General features: G+C 44.0%; 2 protein-coding genes across 4 annotated transcripts in view; one reads left to right on the forward strand and one right to left on the reverse strand.

Moving 5' to 3' along the window:
- The window catches only part of BLVRB (biliverdin reductase B), a 6,673-nt gene extending 2,078 nt beyond the window's left edge, over window positions 1-4,595 (reverse strand). The window contains 2 exon segments of the mRNA XM_075185993.1: window positions 2,419-2,469; window positions 4,430-4,595. Coding sequence (XP_075042094.1) covers window positions 2,419-2,469; window positions 4,430-4,522 — 144 coding nt within the window. The 5' untranslated portion in view covers window positions 4,523-4,595.
- Window positions 4,596-16,172: 11,577 nt separating this feature from the next.
- The window catches only part of SPTBN4 (spectrin beta, non-erythrocytic 4), a 98,017-nt gene continuing 92,768 nt past the window's right edge, over window positions 16,173-21,421 (forward strand). For all 3 annotated transcript variants that reach the window (XM_075187066.1, XM_075187067.1, XM_075187068.1), the window contains exon 1: window positions 16,173-16,378. The gene's annotated coding sequence lies outside the window, so the exon portion shown is untranslated. The remainder of the gene's footprint in view (window positions 16,379-21,421) is intronic.

The raw sequence follows: 21,421 nt of genomic DNA on the forward strand, positions 1-21,421 counted from the left end.
TATCGTCGGCCTAGTGAAGTAGGCAGAGAGCACTGGCCTAACAGAAGACTTTAGGTTTGGCTTTTCATTTGTTGTGCGCCAGCTGTAGCAACGCAACTTGGAAGTGCAAAAAAACATGTAGATGACCAGGAGAATAGTCTAAGGAGGAACATCTGGTAGGCCTGCTGAAGACCACAGAATCGTCTGGTAGGCCCGCCGAACAGAGCAGATGGCCAAAGACCGGAGAATCGTCTGGATGAATAGCTGTTTGGTAGGGAAGTATTTTCCCCCACCTTTGTTCTAGAATGGGCCATAGGGTCTCCCTCCACACATTGTAAAGGAAGGTTATAGGTTATTGGAGCTGTATGAGGTGGTGGAGGGCAGAGTGGCAGAATGGTACTGGTGAACTGCTGTAAGATTGACTATTTTCTTGTACTTTCTGGGGACAGACAAAGCTGCTCACTTCCACGTCTTATTTTTGTTTGTTATATAGAAATCCTTGCTGTGTGCATCGGACAGAATCCAGAGATCAGAGGGATCACTCCATCTTGGGATCTTTCATGCACACCAGGAACCTGGGCTGATACAGACAATGCCCATGGTCCCTTATCAGCGATAAATTATTTCTGCACCTCCTCTAGGAGTTTCCCTTTGCACAGGTCCTGTTGGTTGCCCTGGAATATGACCTTAAAGACTGTGTGCCAAGGAACAGCCGTTTATACCACTTTATGGACCAGCCCGTGGCATACACACCTACTGGGCAATCGAGGCCTAGCACCTTAAGGACACTTTGCGAATTGTCAGGAAATGGTTTGTGTGAAAAAGGAGAAGATGTTGGCCCAGCATGAAAGAAACTGTTCTATCATAGATAGTCCTGAGGAAGAAGAGGATTAATCTAGTTCTTCTTACTCCTTTATGTGTCGGTCTTCAATAAATCTTTGAGCTTCACCCATCACACACCCTAAACTCTCGTGGAAATGCTATGGCTGCTCTCAGTAACGTTTCAGTAGTGCAGGGCATGATGTATAAACGTGCTGTATCGTATGGTGTGTGTCATGTATTGTGCGACATGCATGCATAATTTATATACATTGATGTATTGAGTTTCAGCTTCCCTGCAACACAATGTTTGACTGTCTTGTGTATTTTACACACATATATCAAAGTATAGTTTTTCAATTAAAGAAAAAAAAGGTGTAAAAACTACAACGTTCTGAAGAAGCTATATAGTGATACGTTACACTGTAAAGAAATTACATTTCTAAGACACAGACGTAGTTCAGCTGTGGGGCTGTTTCCAGTGCAAAATGTCTAACACGCAGCACAAAATCTGCCTTTGTCTCACTGTGCGCCTAGATTTGCACTATAGAGCGTTGGGTTGGTGGAGTGTGATGACATCTGAGAAGGGGGGGGGGGAGTGAATGTGTGTTTATAGCAAAGTGCAGTATGATGATTGAAGTTAGATTAAGATGGTAGGGAGGGCGCGATTTTAAATCAAAAGTGTAAGTTAATGAAAGGTGTAGTTCTATAGTGTTAGGAGGTTGGACGCTTTTGCACAGAGTTTTCGACCTCCCTGCACACTTGAGACAGGGGTGGATCTAGAATTGTATTTAATAAATAATCAGAGCAGCCGGACAGGACTCTGCCTGTCTCTGCTGAACGGACCTGCAGCGAGTTCTTGCTAGTGGGTGCGATTGCCCCGATCGCCACCCCCCTGGGTCCGCTAGTGACGAAGACCTGGGCATGCGTACAAAGATCTCTGCTCTCTCTCTCTCTGCAACTATAGTCGCAGAGAGCGAGCAGTGAGTGACAGGGAGGGATCATGTGATCCCTCCACACATGCACTGTCCAGCTCTGCTCTTCGGAGTAGAGCTGACAGCACTGAAATTTTTCAATTATGATAATGTATTAGCATAACAAGTTACCGAAAAATACTTTTTTTCGGAACTTGTTATATTGTGGTAGGGAGCAGTCACCATACTATTGAATGGCGACTGCTCCCAAAAACGAAACAGAATGCAAAGCAGCAGGCGATGCACCATTCATAAATATGCGGGACACTACAAGTGGCGTTGAAGTTAAGGTAAGTGTGTGAAAGTTTAATAGCCCTACTTGTTAAATATGCCCCTTAGTAACTTCAGAATGACTCAGCATTTCAAACATAGCCATATAACACAGTCCCACGACATTTCGTTCTACATGTCACGCTCCTCTCTGGGCAGCAAATGGTTAACGCTCAGCATGAATGGTGGGAGGGATTAACACACAAATTGCTGGATCTTATCATTGGCAAACACAGACAGGGGACAATGACTCAGCACTCCAACATGTACACAGAATACTGATCTCTTCTTACACAATATTTTTTCATGCACAAAAACCTATATGATCAAATGGAAAACTGTGCTCCTGTCCATATGTACAGCTGCTACAGCATACCTGTTCATATAGGATCTCTGTGTGCAGCAGCGATCCTTCATCACACAGAAGCTGAAACACCAGCAGCATAGGGTTGCAGGCGTATAAGGAAGAGCTGAAAAGCACTTGGGGATCTATACATTTCTGTACATGCCAGATGGGCAGTGTACAATATTACATGTACAGAGATTTCTTGGTAGCAGTGAGACATTACGTATTACTAAGCGTAAGGGCGAAGTGCGACACTTTTGAAGGTCAGAGCGCCCCCAATGCAGCCCATGTCTGGGTCTACGACCTTATGTCCACTTGCGTTTTATTTGCTTTCAAACACAAGTGAAAACACATATCAAATGCATTGGGCATGTGGTCATTAACTTGCATTTTTACTTGTGTTGAAGAGATCAATGCTGGGACACTGCACTGACCTCAAAGCCAGCGTCAAACGCATTGAACGGTGCAAGAAGCACTGAAAAGAATTGCACACATAATACAAGTGCAACACACTGGGACAAGTAAAAAATGTGAGCGTTTATGTTGTCATTGGAAACATTAACCTGCACATGCATTGTATCAATGTTAAAAACCAATGGCGCACGCAGGAGAGGTTTCTGGGTCTCCAGAAACCCCTCCCCTCCGCTAAAGAAGAGCCCCTGTACTATCCAGCAGCCGCGGGGCGCTGTCAAAGAAGCATCCGCGGCGGTGCTGTATTGTATACAGCACCGCCGCAGACGCTTCTTTGACAGCGCCACGGCTGCTGGATAGTATAGTGCACACGAAACGGAGCTGCTGCGCATGCACGAGCTCATGGGCAGCAGCTTTCGCTTAAAAATCCTGCGTGCGCCCCTGAAAACACTAGTAAATGCATGTATTTTTTTTTTTTTTTAACGTCAGTGGGTACGAGGCCTTATACTTCTCCTGTTTTATATAACTAATAATAGTGATCGAATAACAAAGGGGCATTCCGGTACAGTACCATATGCCAGTCTACAGACATTTCACTACAAAGATACCGTCAGTTTCATGCACTCATCCGCCTGTGCTCAAGTGGGGAGATCTTAACAGCTTTAAAAAAAAAAGTCACAGCCCAGAAAGAGCTGGAAGAATTGTATGTACTACAAATCCAGCATACTGTGCAGCAAGTATACATTGGTTTCACTACTCACAATATAATATATACACCGATCAGCCACAACATTAAATTTCTCTTATGAATTATAAAATTGTGTAGGTGCAGCCCCCTCACTATATACCATACCAATGTAATGAATAGAGGGGATCTAGGACTTTTCTCTGTGCGGTGCAAAACTTTTGTGCACCTTTCTATCATAGCCAGCATTAACTTTTTCACCAATTTGTACTACAGTAGCTCTCCTGGACTGGACTAGACGGGCTATCATTTGCACCCCACGTGCATAAATGAGCCTTGGGCGCCCATGACCCTGTCACTGGGCCAGATTAACCGCAGGGCTTTACAGGCTATAGCCCAGGGGCCTCGGGCAGCTGGGGGCCCCCTAAGATCTGCCAGCGGCAGATATAGATATATATGCCCAATCCGATATTACTGCGGGGCCCCCAGTGCTATTGGATTGGGCATACGTCTCTTGACAAATGGGGGCCTCACCAGTACCCCTAGCCCAGGGGCCTACAGTGTCTTAATCCGGCCCTGCTGGTGTCCTTCCTAGGAGCACTTTTGGTAGGTACTAACCATACCGGGAACACCCCACAAGACCTGCTGTTTTGGAGATGCTTTGACCAAGTCATCTAACCATCAAAATTTGTCCCTTGTCAAAGTCACTCAGATCCTTACGTTCCTGCATTGCCTCTGCAATGAGTACAGAAGCAGGCTGCTGGTAATATGCAATCATACAGAGCCCGTCTGAACTAACTGCAGTGCAGCCCATGTTTGCCCTCTGCGTATGATTTAAATGCCATCTTTATCTGCACAGCACAGTACATACTGGTGCTATTCCCACCTTCAGGAGCACAGTGCACATTGGTTTCCAGCCTGTCTGCTGTACAACAGCATGGCTACCAGATTATAGTTACCTGCATCAATAGCTTGTGCCAGGGTCACCTGACCAGTCATTCCAGTGGCCCCGAAGATGGCAATGTTTTTGGGTGCCATTGTAACTATACAGAACTTGCAGCCTCTCTCACTGCATGTTATAAAACACCAGTCACACTGCCTCACTGGACTCCACCCCTAATGGGTGGAGCCTCTGTCACACACACAAGCTTAACTCTCTCACTGCTGAACTGCACACAGGGTAATACACCCTGTGTGCAGGGTGTATTACCCTGCATGCTATTGAATGTTACAAGGGGTCATACAAAGGTATAGAAGAGTGAATAGAGTCAATGGGTTAATACAAAGCAATCAATTAAAGATGGACAGAAGGATGCTTGGAGCCAGTGAGTTAATACAGAGTGGACACTATAATACTGATCACAGGAGGTGCTATGGCTGTTAAAATACTGGCAAATTATCCTAATATTGTGGTGTGTGTGGTCCTATATCTAGTGCAATACCCAGGAATTATCCTAACTAAATAAATTAATTTCAGACAAGCCTGAAAAGTTGGTTTGCAGCCTGTGTGTACTGGAGTATACTGTCAGCTGTTGTCTGCAATAACAAGATCACCTGTCAAAATGTAGAAGAGGCAGTAAGGGAAATGTAAGTGAATGGAATGTTATAGTTTTACAATGAAAGAATTAGGAGAAGTGGCGGTATGGCATATCATTGTATACCAGACCACTTCCACCACCGAGAACCACCTGATACTTGGTCACCCACATGTGCGGCCAAAGGTACTGTGAGAGGATTATCATTTTCAATAAGACTGACAGGAGAGCTCTAGGAGGAAATAAGGGGATTCTAGTGGGAAAGAAAGCAAACCATGGAACTGTACTACGTGTTCATAGCACCATCACAGAAAGTGGGTAAAGCCCAGTGGCCTAGTGGTTAGCACTTCTGCCTCCCAGCACTGGGGTCATGAGTTCAATTCCCAACCATGGTCTTATCTGTGTGGAGTTTGTATGTTCTCCCCATGTTTGCATGGGTTTCCTCCAGGTGCTCTGGTTTCCTCCCACACTCCAAAAACATACTAGTAGGTTAATTGGCTGCTATCAAAATTGACTAGTCTCTCCTTGTCTGTCTGTGAGTGTGTGTCTATATTAGGGAATTTAGACTGTTAGCTCCAATGGGGCAGGGACTGATGTGAATGAGTTCTCTGTACAGCACTGCAGAATTAGTGGTGCTATATAAATAAATGATGATGATAAAACAAGAATATTTGTATACATTCACCAATTTCTATGTACATTACACAAGTATAATATAGGGTTAGATTTCCTTTAATCATCCTATGGAAAGCAATAATGGACAATTTGAAATGAATAATACTGAGTGAATTGTAACCAGTGTCAGAATGCTTCACCACAAGAGCTTTAGTACAGTGATAGCTCTTTATACTTCTCCCTTGATTATGCCAAGCTTGTTTACCACCAGGTAAATTCTCTGCACAAAATTGCAATTAAATGTATTAATTATATTATGTGCCACCCTGTTTATTATGCTAATTTTGATCTATGTTTGTGTAATCAATTAGTCCTTTCCATATTCAGCATATACTATTTAATATCACAAACCCATAAAGATAGTGATGAAATGACTGCCCTCTAGTGGAAACTACTGGCATCACAGAACAACCTGCAGCATCTATATCAATACATACAGCCAGGTACCATAAGCCGCTTCATGGTCATCTCGTTACTTTGTCTAATAACTGGACACTCCTCTCTGCATTTAAACATGTCAAAATCATATCATCTTAAAAACTATAACATTATTAATAACTATAAGGCTGAAGTTTATTATATTTGAACAACACATGACTTTATACACCAAAAACACAGTTGTCCAACTGTTCCGTGTTCCACCAACCCATTTCTGTCCCTGCCCACTATTGGAATAGAGTACTTATATCCCCAGAGGTTAAGATAACACCCTTCTGCCTGCTAACGTAGGCTGCCAGGGTCCTCCAGGCCCTAGGCAGGTACATAAGATGTCTTGCTTGTAATCTGGGTTGGGATCTCTTAGATGAAGTTTCTTGATTGCTCTTTGTGATCTTTATGATTACCACCCCTGTCTATCAGTGGCATCCACGATGATGTCCTCCATCCAGACTAGAGCTGTCGTCCTGGACACGAGATTGGTACTTGGACACAAAGGGAAAATGATCTCATAGATATTGCTATCAGCATCTATTACAATGGTGTCCTTGTAACATGGAGGAAGCTTTAGTGACGTGACCTCCAGAGTGTAGATGCTTCAATATATATATATATATATATATATATATATATATATATATATATATATATATATATATATATAAATATATCCCAATCACCCACAACATTAAAAACACTGACAAGTGAAGTGAATATATTCATTATCTTGTTACAATAGCACCTGTCAAGGGGTGAGATATATTAGGCAACAAGTAAACAGTCAATCCTTGAAGCTGATATGTTGCAAGAAAAATGGGCAAGTGTAGGAATCTGAGCATCTCCAAAACAGCAGGTCTTGTGGGGTGTTCCTGGCATACAGTGGTTAGTACCTACCAAAAGTGGTCCAAGGAAGGACAACCAGTGAACAGGTGACAGAGTCATGGGTGCCTAAGGCTCATTGAAGCGTGTGGGATGTGCAGGCTAGCCCATCTGCCCCAATCCCACCGAAGAGCGTTGCCGCAGACCGGTCAGAGTGCCCATGCTAACCCCTGTCCACCGCAGAAAGTGCCTGCAATGGGCATGTGTACTCCAGAACTGGACCACGGAACAATTGAAGAAGGTGGCCTGGTCTGATGTATCATGTTTCCTTTTACATCATGTGGACGGCCAGGTGCATGGGTATTGTTTACATGGGGAAAAGATGGCACCAGGATGCACTATGGGAAGAAGGCAATCTGGCAGGAGGCATTGTGATGCTCTGGGCAATGTTCTGCTTGGAAACCTTTGGTCCTGGCATTCATGTGGATGTAACATTGACAGGTACCGCCTACCTAAACACTGTTGCAGACCCAGTACACCCCTTCATGGTAATGGTATTGCCTGATGGCAGTGACCTCTTTCAGCAGGATAATGCACCCTGCTCACTGCAAAAATTGTTTGAGGAACAAGACAAATATTTCAAGGTGTTGACTTGGTCTCCAAATTCCCAGATCTCAATCTGACCGATCACCTGTGGGATGCTGGAAAAACAATTTCAAGCTATGCCAAAGCTCATGTGCTGCAGTGTTCAGAATATGTGAGTTTGCCTTCTTGTATTAAATCCCTCATTTCATTTTAGATTGTGAGCTCTGGTGTGCCAGGCCCTATTACCTTTTTATATGTTTAGGTATCCCAATTGTTTTTTATTTTGGTCGGAGATAACAAATGTGTGTTCTTGAGTGATAATGTACAAGAAGAAGCAGGGTGTGTGTCAGATACAGAGAGTTTTACATCTGCTGGTGGTCTGTAATGGTCAGATAATGAGCTAACACTTAGTGCAATGTCATTACACAATAACATACAGAAACAGAAAAAGCACATAATGCACATAAGGCCAGTTGCGCACAGTAATGTCACCTCAGCCTTGGAGAACTACAATCCCCAGCATGTACTGCTTATTGAATTTGATAAAAGTGCACTTTTTGCTTTTATATGCAGTTTATTGGAGAGAGTAAGGATAGAAATAGTAAGAATTGCATTTAACATGTAATTGTATTGTGCAGAGGACATTTCCAGGGAAAAATCTTTAAAACCTGCGACTATCCCTATAAATTAGGGATATTTGTTAACTAACGGTAATATTATAGGTAATATAACAGAACAAAGAGCAGACCAATAATTTAAAAAGCAAAAAGACAAAACAGGCCTGTCTGTAGATGACTGCTAAAGTGTCTGTACTCTGGGAACCTGCTGTGTTTTACGAGGTGCTGACACAGGTCCCTCCATCAATCCAGCAGACCTTCTAACACTGGGGGCTCCATGACCATACAGCAATCCTTTGCAGTACCGCCATCTGCTTGGGGATGCCCTGTAAAGAATTTTTAGCCACCGAACTACTGTTTAGAACTACCTCTCATCATCATTATCATCATTTATTTATATAGCGCCACTAATTCCGCAGTGCTGTACAGAGAACTCACAATTGAAAAAAAATACCCACAGTACAGTAGTTGTTGCAAAAGGCATATAACTAATTATTCAAGCCTGGGTCTTGGTAGTGGCTTTCTCATAAACAAAAGGTGTCCTCATTGGTTTTTGTGTATTTATTACATGACTACTTGTAAGTACTGCAACAAGTCTAGAGCTAGTTGAGAGATATCATCTCTTCATCAGCAGCTTTAATCCACTTCTACTGCTTGTGGACAGAGTAGATTTTGCATCTCCTTCCAAAACTTTTTCTTGGATTGTGGTGCTGTTCGAACCATGTAGGAGAAGCATTTGGCTAGAATGCTCTTGTGGATCTTCTAACTGAAGGCAGAGGTAGACTTTTCTATCTTGTCTTTCAATAGATGGATTGCCTAATTCAATTCCAATGTCACATTGGTCATTCTCCTGTGTTTCAGGCTAAATTATTTCTGAAATTTGAGTGACATAGTCTTTGTCAATTGCCACACTTCTGCTAGTTACTAGCTTGTTTGTTTTACAAAATTATATCCTTTCTGGTTCTTGCTGTATCCTAAATGGAACAAACACAGAGAAAAATCCCCCAGCACACTGCTATAGCCAGCAAAGGAGCTGCCATTTCTACTTGTACATAAAAATGCCAAAGTCTAAGTTGCACACATTTGCAAATGTATGGAAATCCACCTGCCACTCCTCGGCGCTTTTACTAATAGGGTGGTCCTAACTCTAAACAGTGAGAGTCCCATATATTTGGGCCATACATAAGTGTGTTTTTAAATTGAGAGCCAACTTACCAAGAGGTACCCCAGAAGCCTCCAAATGGCAATACAGCACCATCACTCCCCATCAGCTACTGATACCAACATGCTTCTCAAACAAACAATACAGAAGTGGAAGTTGCTCAATCAATTTATGTTTTATCCTTGCTGAATCCTACTAGAATCCCTTCCTTTTTATGAGCTTTCCACTTGCTATGCTTTTCTTTGGTTACATGCACATAGGCCTTGCCTCCAAATATCCTAATATGCATCTGCTCAGGCTTCTTTCTGTTCCACTGCTTGTATGGAGGTTTCTCTGTTGCCTTACTGGGTAAATGATTATGGAGAAGACAAGCTGTTATCATTGCTTCACCAAAATATATCGCTGGTATATCTGCATCAAAGAGCCGACTTTGCCTGCTATACCATTCTGTCCATGGTTGTATGGTACTGCGATCTGAAATACAATTCCAATCTTTTTCTAGATGGCTTGTGTCTTATCACTTGTGTATTCACTCACATTATCTGCACGTATTATCTTACTGCTTACTTGAGAAAGACTCTATCTGATGCTTTAACCATGCTATGAACCAGTTTTATATTGTTGATCTAGACTGATCATTGAAGATAATCAGAACATACTTATTCTTGATTCAATGCTCATCTTTACATTTGTGAGTAACAAATCTAAGGGCTGTTTTGGAAAAGATTACCTTGTCACTTTCCCTTTCTAGTTGCTGGTACATTTCATGATTTGACTGCACTGGTCATTCTAGATCCAGTCAGCTGTTCACAAGCGAGACACATTACTGCTTTGGGGTTCCTATATCCCAGACGTCATAGCCACATATGGATGCAGTTCATATGTCCGTCCTGCTTTGCAGAGTTGACAATTTCTTTGCATCTCAGCTGGTACAATTTATCAATGATTCTCTGCGAGAGCATGACTGACTTTCGTGTGCTGCAGCTGTCATCCTCAATGTTTTGCTTTGTGGGTTTCTTCACAGACAGCGGGTATACATGGTTTGATGACGCACCCACACCCGAGTTAAAGACAACCTCAATACTGGAAGTGTTGTCATCCTCTTTTATAGCACTTTCGGCCTTCAATTGATCACTTTGTTTCTCCAGCTCATTCATTATAGCTTTCCACACTATGCAGTCAATCTTTAGGAGATCAGGTTTAATTCATCAGTTTCACATTGCTGACTATAGTTCACCGACTAAACCTTAATGCTGATTCTGCACTGGGCACAGTGCCATTGCTTGTGCTTTCTCTTTTCCACTTATATTCCACAAACTTGTTTTTGACATAGTCTAACACGTTTGCTGTCTTGTTGAGTATCAAGTGAAGTCACCAGTGTTCTATAGCTGCCTGGGAGAGCTGTGAGTTGCAACGCTGCTACAAGTAAGTCTTTTATGTATTCTCCAATAAGAAGGTACTTATGTAGACATATATATATGCTGGCCCTTCATCAGCTTAGTTTGATATACTTCTCTGATAAAATACAATTTATTGCTGAAATTTGTTCTATCATGCAATTCGTATAGTGTCTTCCACAGTGGCAGAACGAGTTGTGGGCCCAGGTGCAAAAATTCGCTTTGGGTCCCGGGTCTCAGCCTCCCCCCCCCCCTCACAAACACACACGCAAAAAAAAAGAAAAAAAATATTTTATCTTTTTGTTTTTTTACTTTAATTTAAAGTATAAGGAATATAAATATATAACGTGTGGCCCTTCTTTATTACACTGTGCCTCCCTTATATCACACAGAGCATTATTTCCGTATCACACTGTGCACTTCTGTGTTACACTGTGCCCTCCTTCTGTATCACACTGTGCCCCCCTTTTATCACACTGTGCATTATCTCCGTATCACACCGTGCCCTCCTTCTGTATCACTGTCCCCTCCTTCTATATCACACTGTGCCCTCCTTCTGTGTCACTGTCCCCTCCTTCTATATCACACTGTGCCCCCTTCTGTGTCACACTGTGCCCTCCTTCTGTATCACACTGTACCCCCTTCCGTATCATTGTGCCTCCCTTATCTATTACACTGTGCACCCTTCTATATCACACAGTGCCCCCTTTCCATATCACATTGTGACCCCCTTCCGTATCACACTGCGACCCCTTCCGTATCACACTGTGCCCTCCTTCCGTATCACACTATGCCCACTTCTATATCACACAGTACCCCCTTCTGTATCACACAGTGCCCTCTTTCCGTATCACATTGTGACCCCTTTCCATATCACACTGTGACCCCTTCTGTATCACACTGTGCCCTCCTTCCATATCACACTGTGCCCTCCTTCAGTATCACACTGCGCCCCCCCTTCCATATCATACTGTGCCCTCCTTCCATGTCACACTGGGCCCCCTTCCGTATCACACTGTGCCCCCCTTCCGTATCACACTGTGCCCCCCCTTCCGTATCACACTGTGCCCCACCTTCCGTATCACACTGTGCCCTCCTTCTGTATCACATTGTGCCGCCCTCTATATCACACTGTGCCCCATTTCTGTATCACACTGTGCTCCCTTCCGTGTCACACTATGCCCTCCTTTCGTATCACACTGTGCTCTCCTTCCGTATCACACTATGCCCCTTTCTATATCACACAGTGTCCCCTTCTATATCACACAGTGCCCCCTTTCCGTATCACATTGTGACCCCCTTCCATATCACACTGCGACCCCTTCTGTATCACACTGTGCCCTCCTTCCATATCACACTGTGCCCCCCTTCCATATCACGCTGTGCCCCCCTTCCGTATCACACTGTGCCCCCTTCTGTATCACACTGTGCCCCCTTCTGTATCACACTATGCCCCCTTCTGTATCACACTGTGCCCCCTTCTGTATCACACTATGCCCCCTTCTGTATCACACTATGCCCCCTTCTGTATCACACTGTGCCCCCTTCTGTATCACACTATGCCCCCTTCTGTATCACACTATGCCCCTTCTGTATCACACTGTGCCCCCTTCTGTATCACACTATGCCCCCTTCTGTATCACACTATGCCCCCTTCTGTATCACACTATGCCCCCTTCTGTATCACACTGTGCCCCCTTCTGTATCACACTATGCCCCCTTCTGTATCACACTATGCCCCTTCTGTATCACACTGTGCCCCCTTCTGTATCACACTATGCCCCCTTCTGTATCACACTATGACCCTTTCTGTATCACACTATGCCCCCCTTCTGTATCACACTGTGCCCCCCTCTGTATCACACTATGCCCCCCTCTGTATCACACTGTGCCCCCTTCTGTATCACACTGTGCCCTTTCCATATCAAATAAAATTGAAATGAAGCACTGTGAGGCAACAATTCTAACCACATTGCAGCTGTGCTTAAATCTAAAAAATATATTAAAAAGCAAAGCCCCAAAACACATACAAAAGAGGGAAAATTAATTGGATCTTTTGGTACTTTTCTGCCATCAAGTTCAATGTTTATAATGTAATTTATTGAACAGAGGTATTTGAATGCAAAAAATTAAGTAATAATCAAATTCAGTAAGGAAGGCACGATGGGGATTATAGTGGTTCGAGGTCTGCCCGGGCATTACTATAAGTAACATGTTTAGTTGCATCGTCCCACCAGTAAAGTGTATCGGCAAAAGATTTTAAAATGTTGCCAACTATGTCACACTATATGTTTTTTTCCCATAAAAATATTTATTTCTGTTAGTAAAATTACTAGTTTTATCTCTGTACCCTTGATAAGGGTTGTTTTCTAATACTAATAATATTTTTTTACATTTCAAAAGAAGTGAATGGTAATACATATTAGGAGCATCAATGGGGCATATTTGAAGTGCATAAAAAGCACTCTACGTTTGTGACCTGACAAGACAAGCCGTAAGGCTAATGTCCGAAGCTGTAAAACGTATGTCAAACCTTTAGACACACAGCTATGATGTAGAGTCTCTGCGGGTCTCTGTAACTGCTCCAGTCCCACTTGGTGCACACCGCTGACAGCGAGGGAGAGGGATGGACAGGCGCGGGCTGGGAGAGGCGTGGCCGGGGGGCACACAGGCGGCCGCATCACATGAAAAAGGATGCGGCCGCGTCATTGATGACGCGGCTGCATCCCCTGTCATGTGGTGCGCCCGCCGGTGCGCTGACGCGGCCGCATCTGATGTCATCAGATGCGGCCGCGGGGGGAAAGCATTGTATTTTGCAGCCGGGGGGTGGCCGGCCGGCCTACCCCCCGGCTCTAACAGCGGCCTGACCGAGCGGCCCGGGGGGCCGATGCCCCCCGGGCCAGTCCGCCCCTGGGAATGGAGGTGGGGATTAGGGAGAGGAGGGAAGGACCAGCCGTTGGCTGATCCGGGCCACTCTGCACAACACATACTAAGGTGGCTGGTTGCTGGGAAGGAGCCAGTCACCGAGAAGTGGACAATCCGCACATGGGCCCCATTTCCTTCATGGGCCCTCATGTAGTGCACCCGCTGCACCGCCGGTAGTTCTGTGCCTGATCTCCCATATTTCATTGCAGGCTAATATTTGCATATGTGCATAATGTGATAGTCATATCTGTCATAGCTCCCAACATTTACAATCCGTAATGCGGGACAAAATAAGCCAGCTCACATACAGTCCAGGGATGCGATGATGCGAATCTCTGCTCTGATTGTGTTTAAAACACAGTTAGAGCAGCCGGGTAGCACACTGTCACTGCCAAACGGACCTGCACAGTGTGCAGCTGTCGGCAGCAAGCCCCTGCTAGGGGGGGTGATTGCCCCGATCGCCCCCCCCCCCCTGGATCCGCCACTGTATTACATTCAAGTACAGCTATAAGCACAATACCCCATGAAACATAATTCCACAGATTTTTAAGTACAATACAAGACATATGGCACAAGTATGCACTAACCATGCGTCAGTTAAACAGCACAACAGTTTCAAATAAGCAATGGATGTGAGGGGGGAGATGACAGGCCTGAAGCTTTATTGAAGGACAGAGACATATGAGGGGAGGGTGCATAAATTAAAGATAAGACACTTCAACAAAACTTCAAAGTGTGATGGGGAATGGATGGAGGGGGTAAGGAAGGGGGAATCACATGCCCAAAGCTTTACTGAAGAAACAGACACATATGGGAGAAGGGGCAGGAGACAACATCAATCATCTTCTTCCTCAGGACTGCCCATGATGTTATAGTCTTTTTCATCATACCCATTGCCCCACCTACTTGGTGATGCAAATCATGTCGTTAAGCTGTGCTAACTGGCTACCTGAACTCTTCCAATCCCCATCTCAAGTATAAAAAATAGGCAAGTATGTCCACAAGAACACAACAGACTAATCTTTGATTTGGCTATTTTATCAGATTTGACTGAAGCAGCATGTTTTAAGTGTAGTACTTGATGTGTAGTGCATACTTGCCAACTCTCCCTGAATGTCAGGGAGACTCCCTGAAAAGACTCCCTGAAATAGGGGTGATCTCCCTCACTCCCTGAAGAGTTTGGCATTGTCCCTGATGCTGAGCCAGTACAAGACGTGGTTGGCTTCGCCATCTGTGGCATGATGACACAGTTCAGTAATTGTGTCCTATGTCCATGTATTGATGCCTATGGAGGTGGCCATTTTCATGGAGACCAAGATTTAATCAAACACTGACAGGTAAGAAAACATGACTTCAGTAATGGAGACAGAAATGTAAAAGACACTTCAGTCTCTAGAGATTCATTAGCTGCTTTTCCTTAACCTATAGTTGCCTACTCTCCCGGAATGCCCGGGAGACTCCCGCATTTCTGGGAGACCTCCCGGGCTCCCGGGAGAGCAGGAAAACCCTCCGTATTCGCCCCCGCAATAGATAAGTGGCAGGGGGGCTTAATGACACAAATACCGCGCCATCTTAGCCATTCGTCAAGCCCCGCCCCGCACGGCCACCTCCCCCGGGATCTCCCTGAAGCCAACGAGGAAAAGTTGGTAAGTATGGTGTAGTGTATGATGTCATATCGTATGCCATATGTCTTGTACTATAAAGTATGTCTGATTTATGTCTCACGGTGTATTGCGTTCCAGCTGCGTTACGTGCAGTATACCTTTAAGTAATGTATTATGCATACTTGCCAACTTGTCACTCTTCGCCTCCGGGAATCCCAGAGGGGAGGTGAAATGTGAGGAAAGAAAGGGGCAGGGTGCGGTGAAGCATCCATGACACACTCCACTTCATAGTGAAATGGGCGGATGCAGGAGAATGTCCTGCTCTCTCGGGAGACCAACCCGGAATTCGGTAGTCTCCAGGATATTCGGGGAGAGTGTACAAGTTTGGTCTTACGGCTGTTTATTTTTGTTTGTATCTTTATGCAAAAATTAAGTATACATTTTTCAATAAAAAACAAACATGTTTTTTTAATAAGTGTAGCCCTATCAATAGAGTCTTGTTTGATTCAAAGTCACCAGCGATTGGCAACATTACCTAATCAAACAAAATCCTAACTACTTTCTCTCACTACCTCATGCCTGATGGAACTTCAAGTTAAACAATAGCTAACAATTACGCTTCTGTATCACACTGCATCACAATTACGCTTTATATTAATACCTTGCATTTGAGTGCATTTTAGTCAACAGACAAATGAAATGTCAATAAACATCTATAGTTGCAATATTTCCATGCGCATGCGTATATCTCTCCTTCCCGGTCAGATAAAGGTCTCCAAAGGCAACCAGTGCGCATGCGTAATTCTCTCCCAGCCGAGTAAGTTCAGGTATGGACTGCTGCGGGTCCTGTCTGCTGCCACTACGCATGCGCAGCCCTTTGGCTTTCTTCAAGCGCCCTCTGTAGGAACGTACAGGTGATTTGTGCGCATGCGTGGTCGACTGGTCCATGAGATGCTCTGAAAGGGATTCTGCACCATTCTCCTTTCCTGTGATTTCTATCTGCATCTGCACCAGCTGCGGACCTGTGTGGGCGGCCTGTCCGGAGGGCCCGAGGGGCCAATGCATACTGCACTGCAACGTTGTCCTGCCCAGGAGAGCAGAAAGGAGTATGTGACATTGCATGGCCTTCCCACGGTGAAGGTAGGACCATGCCCTGCTTGCCCTGTCAGATGGCACAGCTGGTAGTCCTGGTAGACTAGTCAGATGACACAGACCCGGATAAGGGGCAGTAGGAAGATATATAGGCTCGGTTTATTTTATCCTGTATATAGGCTATGGCTTTGAGTTAATGCAAAGATCTTTTATTGCTGTGCATGTACATGGGGGCAGGCATACTAATTATGGCATGGTGCCCAGGTTGTTGTCTGTCCTGGTATTTCTATGCCAAATTGTAAATACAATATCAGGGACATAGAATACCAGTCATAGTCACATTTACCAACGTGACTAGTCCCCTACACATAATCCCAATGTGATTATATTGTAAATACTACACTCAATAAATACATAATAAAGTTATAGGGTAAACAGACCTAGTAAAGCAGTGCAGGTCTCCATATATAAATACATATTAGCAACAGTTACTGAGAATTACATGCAGAGCAGGAGAAGAAGTACTGGTAAGTTGCCTGTATGTACATTAAAGAACAGAAACTAAGAATTATATCCAGCATAGGGGAGGTCTTTCCATCTGTCTTCCTATACAGATTATACCCAACTACCATGTTTTTTTTCCGTTAGGGGTTAAATGTTCAAATATAACTTCTAAACTATCTGTAATCATTTTGTATATGCACTCTCTATTAGAGTATATATAGGACTCACCTCTTCTGAACCTTGGGTCATCATCCGGGGGGTGCAGGGCAGTTTTAGTGAGTCCTTTGTTTACAGCTTGCCCCCTCCATCATGTCACAAACCCACTGCCATTGGGATTGAACTGAGTAGCTGATCATATACTACTAAGATACTATACTCACACTGTATTGGTACACACAGACACACTATATTGGTACACACAGACACACTATATTGGTACACAATTAGAATGCAGCACTGCACGTATCTTAAGATCATTATCATCATCATCATTTATTTATATAGCGCCAACATATCCCGTAGCGCTTTACAATTGGTGACAAACACAGTAAACTAATAAACAAACGGTAAAACAGACAAAGAGGTGAGAAGATGTGTGCGACTCAGCATAATATGTTAAATACGTCTACCGAATGAAGATACATTTAAACCGTGTCATAGAGCGCATTTTTAAGTAGATGATGACTTGCATTTAAATGTGTTTTATAAAAATAGTTAAATAAATAAATAAAAAAACAGCATGCCCAACCCCCCAACAAATATCAGTGAACACTAGCGCTCATAGCCTAGTTTGGTAATGCAAAATCAGGGGGACAAACAGCTTGGATGCCACCAAAAAAGCTGGCACCAGCATTAGGCTATGATAGCCAGGGCTGTTGCCACTATATCAGGGAAACCAGCAACGTGTGGTCCTCGACCTTAATGGCCAACAACCCAGCCCGTTCAGCACAGGGCTGAATTCCCTAGGCAGATTGGGCCCCAAAGAATCGCACTCAGGAAAAGTAGTCCAGTGCTGAATGCACTAGGACTCCTGCATACCCCTGGTGAGGTGGGTGTCCATGGAGGGGGCAATGGGAGATGTATGGAGGGGGCAATGAGAGAGACATGGAGGGGGCAATGGGAGAGGTATGGAGGGGGCAATGAGAGAGACATGTAGGGGGCAATGAGAGAGGTATGGAGGGGGCAATGAGAGAGACATGGAGGGGGCAATGAGAGAGACATGGAGGGGGCAATGAGAGAGACATGGAGGGGGAAATGGGAGAGGTATGGAGGGGGCAATGAGAGATCTATGTAGGGGCAATGAGAGATATATGGAGGGGGCAATGAGAGAGACATGGAGGGGGCAATGTAAGACATATGGAGGGGGCAATGAGAGACATATGGAGGGAGCAATGTAAGACATATGGAGGGGGCAATGAGAGATATATGGAGGGGGCAATGAGAGAGACATGGAGGGGGCAATGAGAGATATATGGAGGGGGCAATGAGAGAGACATGGAGGGTGCAATGTAAGACATGGAGGGAGCAATGAGAGATATATGGAGGGGGCAATGAGAGACATATGGAGGGAGCAATGTATGACATATGGAGGGAGCAATGAGAGATATATGGAGGGGGCAATGAGAGATATATGTAGGGGGCAATGTAAGACATATGGAGGGGACAATGAGAGACATATGGAGGGGGCAATGAGAGATGTATGTAGGGGGCAATGAGAGATATATGGAGGGGGCAATGAGAGATATATGGAGGGGGCAATGAGAGATATATGGAGGGGGCAATGAGAGACATGTAGGGGGCAATGAGAGATATATGGAGCGGGCAATGAGAGATATATGGAGGGGGCAATGAGAGATATATGGAGCGGGCAATGAGAGATATATGGAGCGGGCAATGAGAGATATATGTAGGGGGCAATGAGAGATATATGGAGGGGGCAATGAGAGATATATGGAGGGGGCAATGAGAGATATATGGAGCGGGCAATGAGAGATATATGGAGCGGGCAATGAGAGATATATGTAGGGGGCAATGAGAGACATGTAGGGGGCAATGAGAGATATATGGAGCGGGCAATGAGAGATATATGGAGCGGGCAATGAGAGATATATGTAGGGGGCAATGAGAGACATGTAGGGGGCAATGAGAGATATATGGAGGGGGTAATGAGAGATATATGGAGGGGGCAATGAGAGATATATGGAGGGGGCAATGAGAGATATATGGAGCGGGCAATGAGAGATATATGGAGGGGGCAATGAGAGATATATGGAGGGAGCAATGAGAGATATATGGAGCGGGCAATGAGAGATATATGGAGGGGGCAATGAGAGATATATGGAGGGGGTAATGAGAGATATATGGAGGGGGTAATGAGAGATATATGGAGGGGGCAATGAGAGATATATGGAGCGGGCAATGAGAGATATATGGAGGGGGCAATGAGAGATATATGGAGGGGGCAATGAGAGATATATGGAGCGGGCAATGAGAGATATATGGAGGGGGCAATGAGAGATATATGGAGGGGGTAATGAGAGATATATGGAGGGGGTAATGAGAGATATATGGAGGGGGCAATGAGAGATATATGGAGGGGGCAATGAGAGATATATGGAGGGTGTAATGAGAAATATATGGAGGGGGCAATGAGAGATATATGGAGGGGGCAATGAGAGATATATGGAGGGGGCAATGAGAGATATATGGAGGGGGCAATGAGAGATATATGGAGCGGGCAATGAGAGATATATGGAGGGGGCAATGAGAGATATATGGAGGGGGCAATGAGAGATATATGGAGGGGGTAATGAGAGATATATGGAGGGGGCAATGAGAGATATATGGAGGGGGCAATGAGAGATATATGGAGGGTGTAATGAGAAATATATGGAGGGGGCAATGAGAGATATATGGAGGAGGCAATGAGAGACATATGGAGGGAGCAATGTAAGACATATGTAGGGGGCAATGAGAGATATATGGAGGGGGCAATGAGAGATATATAGAGCGGGCAATGAGAGATATATGGAGGGGGTAATGAGAAATATATGGAGGGGGCAATGGGAGACATATTAGGGTAACAATAACAGTTTTTCTCTCTCTTTGTCGTGAATGATGACACTCTTAATTTTAATTACCCTTAATTTTATACCTTATAAATGTTGTAAAAAAAGATTCAAGCCTTTTTGCATGGTGGACTACAGAGCCCAGCAATCCCTGGCAGCCTTGTGTAGCGATGAGCATGACTGAGAAACGGCCTCTGATTTATATTTATTACAGTGCAGCTTTGCCACGCTCTGACTGAGGTGCTGGTTGACACTTTTTTAAAAAAAAAATGATCTTGCTGTTCTTTAAATACTAGCATGGCCCGTGTGGATGATCGTCATTGTCACCCCAGACTTTGCTCTAGGAGGGGTAGGGGCATCTGCGGCTGCTTCCACATCTACATAGGCATACTGTACCTCTTCTACCATGTGACAGTTCCAGTAGGGAGGGTCCCAGGAAAGTAGCCCCCTACTTGTATAATACATATGAATGCCTACTGCTGTTAAGAGCTATTACAAGATATGTCTACCTTTTGTGGATCTTTTATAGATGAAAATGGTTCAGGGTTGCACGTTAAATTCCAGTCTAACTCCTATAATGTGTTAGATACACTCTCTGGTAGAGTGTATCTAAAGATTACCTTATTTTGTCACAGAGTAACACATCACTTTTCACACTGGGAATTTGAAAGCAGCTGATATGATGATGGGGTTTTGCTCTACGTAGGGCATTTAGAAGGAATCTGAGAAGGAACTGCAAACGAAGGGTCAGATACACTGTACTAAAGATAGTATTTAAGACTGTAACAGCTAGGTAGGAGCTTCCATTAGCAAACTGATCATCTAATGTAATGAAACTTAATCTTTGAAATATGTAAATATCCCAGACAATGTTGCCTGCACTTTTCTGTAGACACATATATATATAAGCTGACTGTTTTCAAGGTATTATATGAACACTATATATATATATATATATATATATATATATATATATATATATATATACATATATTGTCTCCACTATCCTCCTCATTACCGTTTTAGCCCACTTTAAAATATGCTCCCTTACCCCCATGTCACAGGATGTTTTTACCAGTTTATGTCGCAATATGCTAATTTCTTACTTTCTCCCTATCACAATATGCTCATCTTTTATTTATTTCTTTATCACAATATGCTCATCTCTTATTCTCTTCCTATCACAATATGCTCATCTCTTATTATCTCCCTATCACAATATGCCCATCTCTTACTCTCCCCATATCACAATATGCTCATCTCTTATTCTCTTCCTATAACAATATGCTCATCTCCTATTCTCTCCCTATCACAATATGCCCATCTCTTACTCTCTCCCTATCACAATATGCTCATCTCTTACTCTCTCCCTATCACAATATGCTCATCTCTTATTCTCTCCGTATCACAATATGCTAATTTCTTACTGTCTCCCTATCACAATATGCTCTTTTCTTACTTTCTCCCTATCACAATATGCTCATCTCTTATTCTCTCCGTATCACAATATGCTCATCTC

Source organism: Mixophyes fleayi, chromosome 9 (genome assembly GCF_038048845.1).
Source record: "Mixophyes fleayi isolate aMixFle1 chromosome 9, aMixFle1.hap1, whole genome shotgun sequence".
In the NCBI taxonomy this organism is placed as follows: Eukaryota; Metazoa; Chordata; class Amphibia; order Anura; family Limnodynastidae; genus Mixophyes; species Mixophyes fleayi.